We start from the raw sequence: 12,822 nt of genomic DNA on the forward strand, positions 1-12,822 counted from the left end.
TTGAATGCCTTAATCATGGAAGTGCAAGGTATAGATTTTGACTTCCTCTTAGTTTTGAAGTATTGATGTTGCCTTGGAACGAACTCTTGATGGCACAATTGCTTCTCTGCTTTGGAATTCTTTCTCTGTGGCTCCCTTCATGTTGTTGGTGTTGTCGATAATGTTCTTGTGTAAGTGAATGCTTCTTGTGTAATCACCTTCTTGTGCCTGTTAATGAAGTTCCCTTGAAGATATCTTCCTTGTATCTTGATCTTGATATTGAAATTTTCTCCCTGAGAGACTTGTTTCAATCCTCCTCTAACGTGATCCCCTTGATTTCCTTCTTCATCTCCTGCAAAACAAACAAATGAGTATCAAACACATGATATATAACCTCTATAATCTCTTAATTTGATATAATTTCTGATTTTACATGGTTTGCATGTTTGATAAGAGGATTTCACTCCTAATAGTGGGCAATAGAAGTTCTCTCAAACTTAGTCCAATTCTACCCTTCATCAATTCAGGTTTGAATACTTTATCCTTCATGCAAGCGGAGGCATGAAATTAACTTGGAATAGGACTCTACAAGCAATTTTGCTCCTAAAGTGGAGCACATGAAGTTTGCTCCAACTTGGATGCACATGAAGTGATCTTCAAACACGTCATTGAACTTGCTTTCACTCATTTCCCTTCATTCTATGGGTTCTAATATTGAGTCTTTCAACCATTCATTGATGAAAACCTGACAAACTAACCTTAGGGAAGGCCTCTATAGGAATTTCGCTCTGAGAGTGGAACACATGAAGTTTGCTCCAAGATGGGTGCATATGAAGTGATCTTCAAACTTGCCCTTCATCATCATCTTAACTCAAAATCACTCTTTTCTAAGCATCAAATCAGCTCAAAGCAATGGTCTTATAAGCAATTTTTCAAATTCGCTCTCAATTAGGATCACATGAATTTAAAGTTCACTCCCTCTCTCAAGCACATGAAGTTCTCTCTTGAAGACAAGCACATGAAGTTCACTCTTGAAGGCATGCATATGAAGTTCGCTCTTGAAGGCATGCACATGAAGTTCGCTCCAACTTGCATGCACTTGAAGTGAATTTCAAGTCAAAATTGAACTCGCCCTCAATCACTTCATTGTTTCATCAATTAACTCCTTAGGTTTTTCAAACCTTCATTCACAAAAACATGTCAAACTTACCACATGAAGGCCTAAAAGGAAATTTGCTCCTATTAAAGAGCACATGAAGTGAACTTCGCTCCTATTAAAGAGCACATGAAGTGAACTTCGCTCCAAAGAAGGAGCACTTGAGGTGATCTTCAAATCAAAATCATGCTCACTATCTTCATTCATGATAACTCAAACGCTCTAGTTCGCACTCAAACAAGGCTTCTAAGGCAAATTCGCTCCAAAAGTGATGCACATGAAGTGAATTTCACTTGACACTTAGTGTTTGCTTGCTCACTCTCCTTCATTCTATTCATTCAAGCTTGTTGAAACTAGGCTCATGGTGTGTACTAGGAGAACTTCATTCTCAACTAAGGGCACTCGAAGTGAATTTTGCTCCAAAAGAGGAGCACTTGAAGTAACCCTTACTATCAATCTCTCACACTCTACGGTTGAACTCTCATGATGGACTTCACTTCATCCATGATCAAGATGTTGTTAAAGGTTCATAAACTCACTCTTTTCCCTCAAATGCTGCTCAAGAAGTCCATTTCGCTCCTAATTATGAGCAAGAGAAGCAGATTTTGCTCCAACTAGGGAGCACTTGAAGTTGCCTAGACACTTGGCCTATCAAGTTCATGACCACTTACTCATCTCATAATACTTCATTTCACATCTCACAAAAAGGGCTATTCATCTGACTCCTGGCTTCTTGACCAACAATACCTCTCCAATGCAAAGGCTAATAGCTAAGGATTCTAACACTACCCTAGAAAGCAAAAAAGTGGGGGTCCCCATTTGCAATGGGGCGATGTGTGAATACCTCACAACAGTAACAAATATGGATAAGTGTTGATTGACATACAAAAGTTTTGCTCAGATTCTGTAATGAGTTAGGACTGATGAGGTTGTTGGTGCTGATGGCAGATGAAAATATATTGGAGGTTGTCAGTCGTCCAAAGGGATATGGGCATGCTTGCACAAATAAAGCAGTGGCTAGCATTGGAAATACTATGCATAGTAAATATGTTTTCTAAATTTTTATGAGAAGCATAGTTTGCAAACGCAGTGAGTTCTTGCTGAACATGTGAGTAACTTGCCAGAGATTCGTGTGCTGAGTCCTCCAAAGAGATTCTCAAGTCCTTTGGTGAGAATTGCCTGAAACTCATTAGTTTTCTCTGCAGACTTGGCCACTACAAAAAATTGCAAATCCTTGATAAAAACCCCGATTTCTTGTGTCTTCTGGTCATTTTTGTCTTCAATAATTGGGATATCAGCGGAGTGAATTGATTGTCAAGTGATTGAAAGGATTTATAGATGGTAGGTTAAAAGTAATAAAATTATGAGAAATGGCATGTCCCTCAACCCTCGTGGGGGCTGCCAGCCCCAAACTTCTGTCTGGTTTGTAAAAGCAAAACATAAAAATGGTTTTGGGTTGCAGCAAAAGGAAAAGCAGAGTTTTTCTTTTCATTTGATTGAAATAACAGAAACAGTATTTTCCCCTATTTTAATGATTTTTTTGTGATTTTAGTTACTATTAAATTTTTAGTAATTGAATTCCATTTATACTTTTTGGTTTGCCAAGTCAATCCCAATATGGAGTCATGCTACTATGATCAAAATGGACATATGCATTGTCTAAATTCCTTTTTGATGTCTCTCATGCATTATTTAAGTTTTTTTTTGTGTATTTATGTAATATATTTATTTGCCGAGTCCTGAGTTTGAGTCAAAATTTTTGGGCTGCTAAGTTCAAGTTTTGAACTATGATTATAAGTGCCATTAATGTTTAGTGTAAGGAAACACTACTATGTAAAAGAGAAAACTGTATGAGAATAGACACTAATAGAATGCTATATGGGAATCTGGAATGGTCAGTTATAATAAAACAAGTTTAGCCTAGGAGCAATGTAATTTGACAATAGAAAATGAGAGAGCAACATGAAAGAAGATGTTCAGCCTTGGACCTATATAAGAAACTGAAAGCATCTAGCATAAACCCCAAGTGTATGAGCTGCCTGAGGATCTGAAGCCTCGAACACTTTAAATTGGGTAGCAATCTTACAAGTGATATGATGTTTGAGAATAGTTTTTAGGCCATTTGAAAGAGATAATCAAGTCAACTAAGCATGTCCAAGTGTCATTGCAGCACCTTGAGCTCAGGTCCAGATTATTGGAAGCCAATATGGGTTATTTGGCTGTCTGGAGTGTTTGGTTGTATGGAAGCTGCTAGTCAATGTTCGTTCAGCTCAGCCAAGAAATCGGCCATGTTTAAAGAGCCAAGTGTGTGTCATTTTTATGAGATTGTGAGGCTCATATGCCGTGTACACCAAAAGAACAAGCCAACTAAGTTTGTCCATGTGTCATCGCAGCATCTTGAGGTCAGGTCCAGATTGTTGGAGGCCAACATGGGTTATTTGGTTGTTGAGTGTTTGGTTGTATGGAAGCTGCTAGTCGCTAGTTAGTTCAGCTCAGCCAAAAAATCAGCCATGTTTAAAGAGCCAAGCATGTGTCATTTTTATGAGACTGTGAGGCTCATGCCTTTGTACATCAAAAGAACAATGACTAACAATTTCTTGAAGTAAAATAATTGGTCTAAATTTGAGCCCTCTAAGAATCCATTGATATGTGAAGGATCCCAAGAGGCATATTCACTAAGTTTGGGCCCACTAAGGGATCCCTGCTGATACAAATTTTAGATATTTTGAGGAGAGGATATCTTACTACAGATTCAGGGAAGCAGGCAAAATCATCTAAACTCAGTTTACTTTTTTCATCTAAAAGTCATAATGTGACATCTTGAACTCAGACCAGCCAACTGCCACCTTGAAGTCAACTTCATGAACTTCTATCATGAAGCCATAGAAAATCCATTCATGACTGTGGGTTGAATTATAGTTTTTTTCGGTACTTTTTTTTTCATGATTTTCAAACCAAACTGTTGGCACAAATTTTGTTGTAATTAAATGCACAAATTTCATTGTATTCTGCTAAAATTCTAGTTATGGTGATCTTGGCAGCCATTTTTTTCAATATTACACATTTCTTACATTTGGAGGCTTCTGTGGTATGTACCATATGAAAAATCTAGAATCCTACAGGGGCTGATATCATTCAGCCATCAAGTGGGATCATAATAACACAATTCTCCCCCTCCCAGACTTGACTCCAAGTAATATAGTGACATAGCACTAATATCAACATTTGAGATCACCTATTGAGGTGCCAATGGTCAAATCACCCATTGTCATCATTGAAGTCAGTTGTCCCATATAAGTCAACCGAGCAATTTTTAAAATTCCTCAACGCTTTTGCATTTTTTTCAAATTTTGAGGTGCACATGTGGTATAGAAATTTTTCAAATCATACTTTGTGGCTAAATATTATGGCTATCAACTTATTTGTGGTTGTGACGAATTAGCCACCGCCCAGAAGCCAGAGGTACCTAAAACTGGACAACATAAGCAGGAAAGCAAGCGACTGTAAGTCGCAAATAGAACATGAGCCTCCTATCATTACTGTTGATAATCCTCGAGGGTTGGAAGGCAGCTAGAAACCTTCTGCAGTGAAGGTCACATTTTGATTTTATTTATCACTTTGTTAATGACAGTAATGGAACTGTGGCTAAAAATAGTAATATGGGTTCTAGAGCAGCAGTTCCACTGAGTAGTGGGCAACCATTACACCCAGCTTGGCCTACTATTCAGGTTACCCACTTTACTGTCCCACTGTTTGTTTGTTGAACCAGTTGTCACTTGTCACCTTTTGCATGTTCAGGAGCATCTATAAGGATGCCAACAAGTCTTTAGAGGTCTGGATAGATGTAGGTTTAGAAATAAGATGCCATACATTCTTTTAGTATGGCATTAATTAAAAAATGATTGTGAAAGAAATATATGGCACTATGTCTGTATATAAAACTAGTTATATAACTTATATGTGATAGTGTTTAGGTTTGTATGATTTTGCCTTTACATTGAGATGTCCAGACGGCTGTTGTCAATAGACATATCAGGCGTACCCTGACAATAGGTACTCATCTCCCATACTAGAAATTCATCCTGATCTTAGAGACTCATAGGAGGACATCTCCAGACATTAGGAGACTTCAAGTGAAGTTTATTTGCTTCTCTATACATCTCCTAGAAGCATTCCTTAAAAATTGGGAAACTTCCCATAGAGGTTTATATCATATAAATTACAGTGGGTTTTCCGAAGGTGCTGATATGTGGTTGACAAAAGCTAAAGGAACTAAGAAATATACTAAAACTTAAAGATATGTAATCCCAAAGATGTAGCAGTATGAAGAAAAACAATAATGAAACTTAAGATGTGTGCATGCATCGAAGGTTTATCAATTATATATAAAAACATAGTCATTTCCAAGGACCGCCTGCTCTGTTTTTAAAATAATGGCATTCCTACTCACTCTCTGTCTGCCATCTCCAGTTAATAATGGCTTAAAGTAATTTTTTATATTAATCTTTGCGAATGTTGAAGTTGACACCTATTTCAATAATTTAAAATGTTAATTTTTTTTTATTTTAGAACTTTTTAGTTGTTTACATTCTTTAAAGTTACATATGCACTGTATGCTATTTTTTTTTCATATGTATATATATATGCTATTTTTTCTCATATATATATAGATAGATAGATAGATAGACATGTGCACACACGCACATACGAAGTAACCTGTTCGCTCAGAAACAGCCCTGAATCTGGGTCCTGTTTTTCCTGGTTTGGGTTCCCCGTGGGTCTGTGCAGGGTGCTGCAGAACAGATCTGGATTTGGTTGGGTTCGCTACTGTAGTGAACCCCAGAAATTCAATGGAAATATGGCTTTTCTTCTCATATAAATTCAACATTGAAGTCAAACCTTTGCATGGCAATGTGTTCTGTAGTATCAATGTATCATCCATGTCTAATACCAGTGTTTTCTTATTCATTTGGACATAAGTGGCTGCCATGGAAGTTAATGGGTACTCCTTTGTCATTATATCTTCACAATGAACAACTTCTATTCTATCTGTCTTATGAATATTTTCTTAGATATCACTAAATATTAGGAATTTAGCTTCCAACAGATGGTTTAGTACTATCCTCTAAAGATAAATTTGTTGGCTGCATTGAAAGATGAAATAAGTTTACCCTATGTATTGTAAAGCTTAAAGGACACCGTTTACTCATCACAGTTCCTTTTTCATAAAGTATCAAGGTAACAGTATATGTTTGGTAAGCACGGAACATTTCTCAAGTCCTAAATGAGTAAATTGAAAAATTATTTTGTTACATAATGTTGAAGGGAAATAAAACACACCCTTCAAACATTATATGACTATATGAAGTTAAAGGTTAACTTACACTCTAATCATACCTTCGATAAAATATAATCTACTTACATCATTGTTATTGGATGTTAATGATGATGATGAGTTTTATGAAGATCCGTATGATGCCGATGGCAGATTTTATTATTTTAATTTTTGACAATGGATACGAAGCATGATATTTTTTATTTTTATGGTGCTTTTGTATATTAAATCATATATATACATGCTATTTTGTTTTCTAAACTGAAGTCCTGTTTTTAGATGCAAATATGTATATATTTATGAATTTTATATGTTTTTTCTGTTACTCATTCTTGGCACAGACCCTTTGGATCCGGCACAATCCGCCTCAGGTTTGGATTTTGGTGTGGTGGGGGCAGAGAGACATCCAAGAGCCAGATTTCTGCCTGTAGGTTCGTCCTGAATGAACTTGGGATACCCACGTTGAACCTGGCAGAATTTGACAAAACTTGATGGCCTCAGACTTTTATAAATTTTTTTTGTTTTGTAACGGTTTTAGGCAGTTGACGGGAGAGTCCTAATGTTGTTTTTTTGTTGATGTTGGGAGTTTCTCTATTATCATTGTAGAGATGCACCAAAATTTTGACTGGCAGAACTTTTCCGAGAGTTCATTTGTGAGATGCATCCCTTTGGAATCCATAATGCCTATTGATAAAAAGAAACAAGTTTTAATCTCCGAGCCATTCAAAGTTTAAATGTTGGGGCTGGGATAGCATGTAAACCTCAAAAATTGCTGAAATCATTTTTGTTACAATGTCGAGTGATTGATAAGGATTTATCAAGTCATTTCACGTTTACCTAATAATCTTTTTCCCATAATCTTTGAGCCATTTCCTTGATTTTTACTGTCTCTATTTCCTAAATTGTTCTAAGCCTTAATATTATTCATCAGATACCCGAATTTATTTCCCTAATATTTAATATGTAGTTAATTTATTTTATCCATTTATTTATAATCGTTAGCTTATTCGTCTTTTTCAATTTTTAGTCTATATATAAAAGAATTTTGAAATGTTGTGCCAGTGAACCAAACCCCAAAATATTGTTTGGCTGAATCCGTAACTTGTTTCTTTTGTATAGATGTGCCCAAAACAAGCTCAACCCCTATTTTTTTGCCTTACTAGTGACCTAACCCCCATACCCAAACCTGAACCTGAACCAGTAACTAAGTTATATATAATTAATTGATTTTTTTTTTTTTACGATCTCCATGTAGCAAAGTAGTGTACATCCCTTTCTCCCGTACCATTATCATTCCCATTCTTCTGATAACTATGTGTGAATAGCATATATTGTCTGTGTAAAGATGCATATCTTAGAGCAGTTTCATGTTGATTCGATCAAACATCGCAGCTTTTTGAATCACGCATTCTTATTGCTTAGTTTATTCATTTTCCAGGTAGAACCCATTCGGAATCTATTTGCAGCTTTATTCCTTGCTAGCATTGGGATGCTAATCAATGTACAGTTTCTATGGAACCATGCTGACATTTTGATAGCATCAGTGATTTCAGTTATTGTCATTAAAACTCTTGTGATCGGTCTTGTTGTCAGAGGCTTTGGCTACAGCATCAAGACATCTTTCCTTGTAAGAAATATACCCTTAGAAGTTTTAAATTTTGTTAAATATTCAAGTTATTAATAAGCTAACGGGACATATTTCTTTCAATAATCATTCAAGAGCCTGCTTGTATCTTTTTGTATTTTGTAGGTTGGCATGTCTCTGGCCCAGATTGGGGAATTTGCATTTGTCCTCTTGAGCCGTGCTTCCAATCTTCGTCTTATTGATGTAAGTCCTTATTCTTTGTCTGTGTCTGCATATATGCACGGGCCTGTGTTTATCCATATTATAAGGCAGTATGAACTTGGATATCAATAAATTATGATTTCCTTAGCATTTATTTGCTGTTCCATGATGTGTATGTACCACCTTTAATGAAGAGGATAAAATTCAAGGTTCTACATATTTAATCTGTGATTTTGGAGAAATCACAAAATGAGAAAAAGGTTAGGGTCCTCACATAAACTGCATTTGAAAGTAAATCTATAGGAATAAAAATGCTACTCAAATGAGAAAGCATTTTCCAACCATAATTCCCTATCTGGTCAACATCTTTGATCATTATTTTGTTTGCACCTTTGGGCAAAGTCTATTAAATTTAGTTGTGATACAGGATTGAGCACTTATAGATCCAAGCTGACTCTCAAAGAACCATACATGGGCTATTGTGCAGTCAATGTTATATTACTCTTCTGCTGTTTGTTGCTGATATTCAAGAAAGTGTTTTCCATCAAATCAAATTATCAATCATTTGATTGATGTTATGAAAATTTACCTTGATTCTAGTGTTAGCAGGAAGTGGTATTCAACTTCACTTTTCAGTAAATTTATTGTGGTGTTTTTGTTTTGCAATAAAACAACCGTGGCCTGCTATTTTTTAGTACTTAACTTTACTCAAGCTTTTCTTGCTGGGCTCATGTTTATTTATTAGTTGCCAGTTCTGTGGTGACTTGTAATCTCTCAATCGTCTTAGGCTTGCTGTAGATTTATAGATAATTCACTTTCCTGTCTGAAATGAGCTTCAAATTGACAGGTTAGAATGCAATCTAGTGCTAGATATTGGTTTTTAAGTTGCTGGAATGAACAGTACAGTCTTTGCATGAGACAAAGGTGAACAACATAAGGCAAAAATGACAATAAGTTCAACACAATATGTAAACCTTGTGAAAATTAACTAGAAGCGGCAAATGTTCTGTTATTGTTCCTTTTTGTTTCAAAAGTCAAACCTGCCACAAGCGTCACAATGAAACTACCATGACACATGGACACTTGTCACTGACGCACAATTGCTGCTAATGCATGCACAACTGCCTTTGATATATATGGAACCCCACCATAATAGTAGACAAATGCCACCCTTCTGTACCTGTCAGATTTGTCACTGTACAAAATGCTTTGTTCTAGGCATAGTTATCTGGAGATCCAGACCCGGATCCCTGGTTCTTGTCTTCCATATCAGAGGCATATATGGGGATGTCTCCAGATGTTAGGTAACTTAAGATGAGGTTTCCTTGTGTCTTCATATGTCTCCTGGAAGTTTCCTGTGATAATTGGGGAATTTCCTATAGAAGTTTGGTATATTTATCATATTTATAGCATTGGTTATGTTCTTCGTGTGTTGATATTTTGACAAAGCTATAAGACCTGAAAAATACACTAGGACTTGTTTCTCTATTTTTTAGCATGTAAATAATACAAGTTTTCTATTAAAATAAAATTTTCTTATCAAAGCCGAAAGAGTTACTTGTAAGCAGAGAAACAATAAAAAGGATTAAGATGTCTACGTGCTCTGAAGTTTTATCATTTCAATTGATTGAAAATATATCATCTTCCAATATCCCTGTATCATGTTTTTAAATTATGGCATTCTTGTGTTGGTTCCCACATACTGCGTCTAGGTGATTATGGTTCTAAATTTAACCATTTATGTCATGATTGTAATTATCAAATGTCAATATGATAAATCTTTTTTTTCGACATTTATAGAAGTTTGGTATATATCTCATATGTATAGCTCTGGTTATGTTCTTTGTGTGTTGATATTTTGACAAAGCTATAAGACCTGAAAAATACACTAGGACTTGTTTCTCTATTTTTTAGCATGTAAATATACAAGTTTTCTATTAAAATAAAATTTTCTTATCAAAGCCAAAAGAGTTACTAGTAAGCAGAGAAACAATAAAAATGATTAAGATGTCTACATGCTCTGAAGTTTTATCAATTCAATTGATTGAAAATATATCCATCTTCCAATATACCTGTATCATGTTTTTAAATAATGGCATTCTTGTGTTGGTTCCCATATACTGCGTCTAGGTGATTATGGTTCTAAATTTAACCATTTATGTCATGATTGTAATTATCAAATGCCAATATGATACATCTTTTTTTTGACATTTATTTCAGTACTTTTAAATGTTAGTGTTATAGTTTCGAGAGTCAAGATGTTTTACTTTTCTTGCAGCTATAGAGCCATAATTTAATTTTTCCTCATGTAAATAGTTTTTTTACATTTGTCATCTTCTAGTACCCCCATCTATTATTCTTTTGAAAAATAGCATACCGGTACACATCCTCATCTCCCATACCAGTACAAATCCCGTTTTCTATAATTATTGTTAGTTCTGTTATATTCTGGTGGAAATTTGGTTGTTTGATGAAATGTAACTTTTTTTTGGATCCTTGTGGATCTGTGTTTTTGCAAATATCTTTGATTGGAGAATGTACAAACTTTTATTGTGTCATCTAATGACTTAATGATGCGTATGTCAGCATGAATGCATTAGAAGCAGCTGTTTTGCACAAGATTTATGTCTATGCTCCATGTTGTATAATGGCAAAGATTTCAGAAATGCATAGTAATTGCTTGATTTTCCTTCATTGCATCTTCTATGCCATGAATGCTTCTTCCGATATCAGCTACACAGTCCTCAGGACCTAAACATGCTCTCCTTTAAATTCATGGTTTGAGGTTGAATTTAATTATATATCTCACCATATTCTATATTAGGGAATACGAATTATGTTTTGTAGTACAATTCCATTAACTTAATGGCTTCTCCTTGCCAATTATACAAAGTTTTAATGCAATTATATTTTTAATGATTTGGGTGGCTACGTTTTTCATGATGGTTAACAAAGAGACGCTCTTGGCAGTTGTGAGCACATATAGAATGTGGGAGGCATTAATGTACTCAGCATCCAGCAAACTAGAACTTAAAATGTCCAAGTCTTTTAAATTTGTTGCTGGATAGAAATGGTTGTTAACATGACACATTTTCTTTCTCCAGGGAAATTTATATCTTCTGCTCCTGGGGACAACAGCTCTTAGTCTGGTATTTAAAACAATGTTATATACAATCACTGTATTTCCGTTCTGGTTTCATTGTTTGTATGTACAGAACCCTCGTTTTACTAGAAATCATTTGGCTTTAGGTGACTACCCCGCTGCTTTTTAGAATGATACCTGCAATTGTGCACCTGGGAGTTCTTGCACGTTGGTTCTCTCCTGATATTAGTGCTGAGGTTAGCTCTCTTCTTGTGATTTTACAATATATTTTTTTTATCATTTCCTTATTGTGTATCCAGATCCCGCAGGATTCAGATTCTATAGCTCAATTCTTGATTTATTTTACAAAATTCTCATATTTAGTCTACTTTGCAGGTGAACTTCAAAGGCGAAAAGGCTCTTATGCTGGAAGTACATGGTGGGATTTTATGACAATCTAAGTTTATCAGAAATGATTAACAAGTCCATGTACTGAAGGAGGCAATTTGTATGTTGCACCGAGTACAAATACCTTTCATTCTGTATCATGTGGAAGTATGGTATCGTGAAAGTGCAGGCAGTGAAGGGTGATTGAAATTCTGCATTATTGGCACTTCAATGTAATATATTCATTAGAATCGGAGCCTTTATGGGCAGCCTTGCAGAAATTCAGAGTAGAAAGCTGATTGTATGCTTTCTGATTTAAATTCTATGATTTCTATCGTTGAGAGGCTTCTGTCCTGCAACATAGGATCCAAAAATTCGAGTGATTTCTGTTGCATGCATTTTTCCCAGTCAAGTGTTCTTGTGTGCAATTTATTTCTAAATTCCCAACGGCTGCAACTTGCTTTGCTGATTGGGCGATAAGAGCTACATTAATAGTTATCGACCCACGATTGCAAAGTTCAAGCTAGCATGCTCCTTTTATCTATACGGCAAGAAACTAGTAAATGTTTCTTGTTATACAGGCAAATCTATTTGGTACCACACAAATGTGGTTGTCATTGGGAAATAACATCATTCATTGTAAATTTAACCAGGTTTGAAATTGATCAAATTCTTTCTTTCCGCTCTTGGTCTTGCAATTTGTAGTTCCTCCACAACGAAAGTTTTGCCTAGTGCTTTTGTAATACAGTATAAAATTGAGAATGATTTCAAAGGAAAAAGTTGTACAGATGAACACGAATCATTTATGTTAAAAACATTTTTATGGTCAAGCAATTCATGTCATTGGTCATGGTTCGCTAAAAATTAATTTCATGGAAAAAAAAGTATTATGGAAATTAAAAATGTGTTACTTATAATAAAAATGTACTCATGGAAATTAAAAATGTGTTACTTATAATAAAAATGTACATCTATGATTCAAATTGGGTTAGATTTACACCAAGTCATAGTTCATGTAGTTCCTTCTATTTCTCACAAGTCTTGCAGCAGTCTTCACATATATCTTTAATTGTTAGCCACACCTGTTTTACTTTCTG

General features: G+C 35.3%; 1 protein-coding gene across 2 annotated transcripts in view; it reads left to right on the plus strand.

Moving 5' to 3' along the window:
- The window catches only part of LOC131048087 (K(+) efflux antiporter 4), an 88,180-nt gene extending 75,774 nt beyond the window's left edge, over positions 1–12,406 (plus strand). Inside the window, exons 16-20 of one of the 2 annotated variants that reach the window (XM_057981945.2) lie at positions 7,909–8,097; positions 8,221–8,298; positions 11,361–11,405; positions 11,506–11,595; positions 11,735–12,406. In XM_057981945.2, the coding sequence (XP_057837928.1) occupies positions 7,909–8,097; positions 8,221–8,298; positions 11,361–11,405; positions 11,506–11,595; positions 11,735–11,791 (459 nt within the window). In that variant the 3' untranslated portion in view covers positions 11,792–12,406. Of the gene's footprint in view, positions 1–6,811; positions 6,902–7,908; positions 8,098–8,220; positions 8,299–11,360; positions 11,406–11,505; positions 11,596–11,734 lie in introns of those variants that run through there. The other variant, XM_059207102.1, reaches the window with a different exon arrangement.
- Positions 12,407–12,822: the final 416 nt, after the last annotated feature.

Source organism: Cryptomeria japonica, chromosome 6 (genome assembly GCF_030272615.1).
Source record: "Cryptomeria japonica chromosome 6, Sugi_1.0, whole genome shotgun sequence".
NCBI classification, from domain to species: Eukaryota; Viridiplantae; Streptophyta; class Pinopsida; order Cupressales; family Cupressaceae; genus Cryptomeria; species Cryptomeria japonica.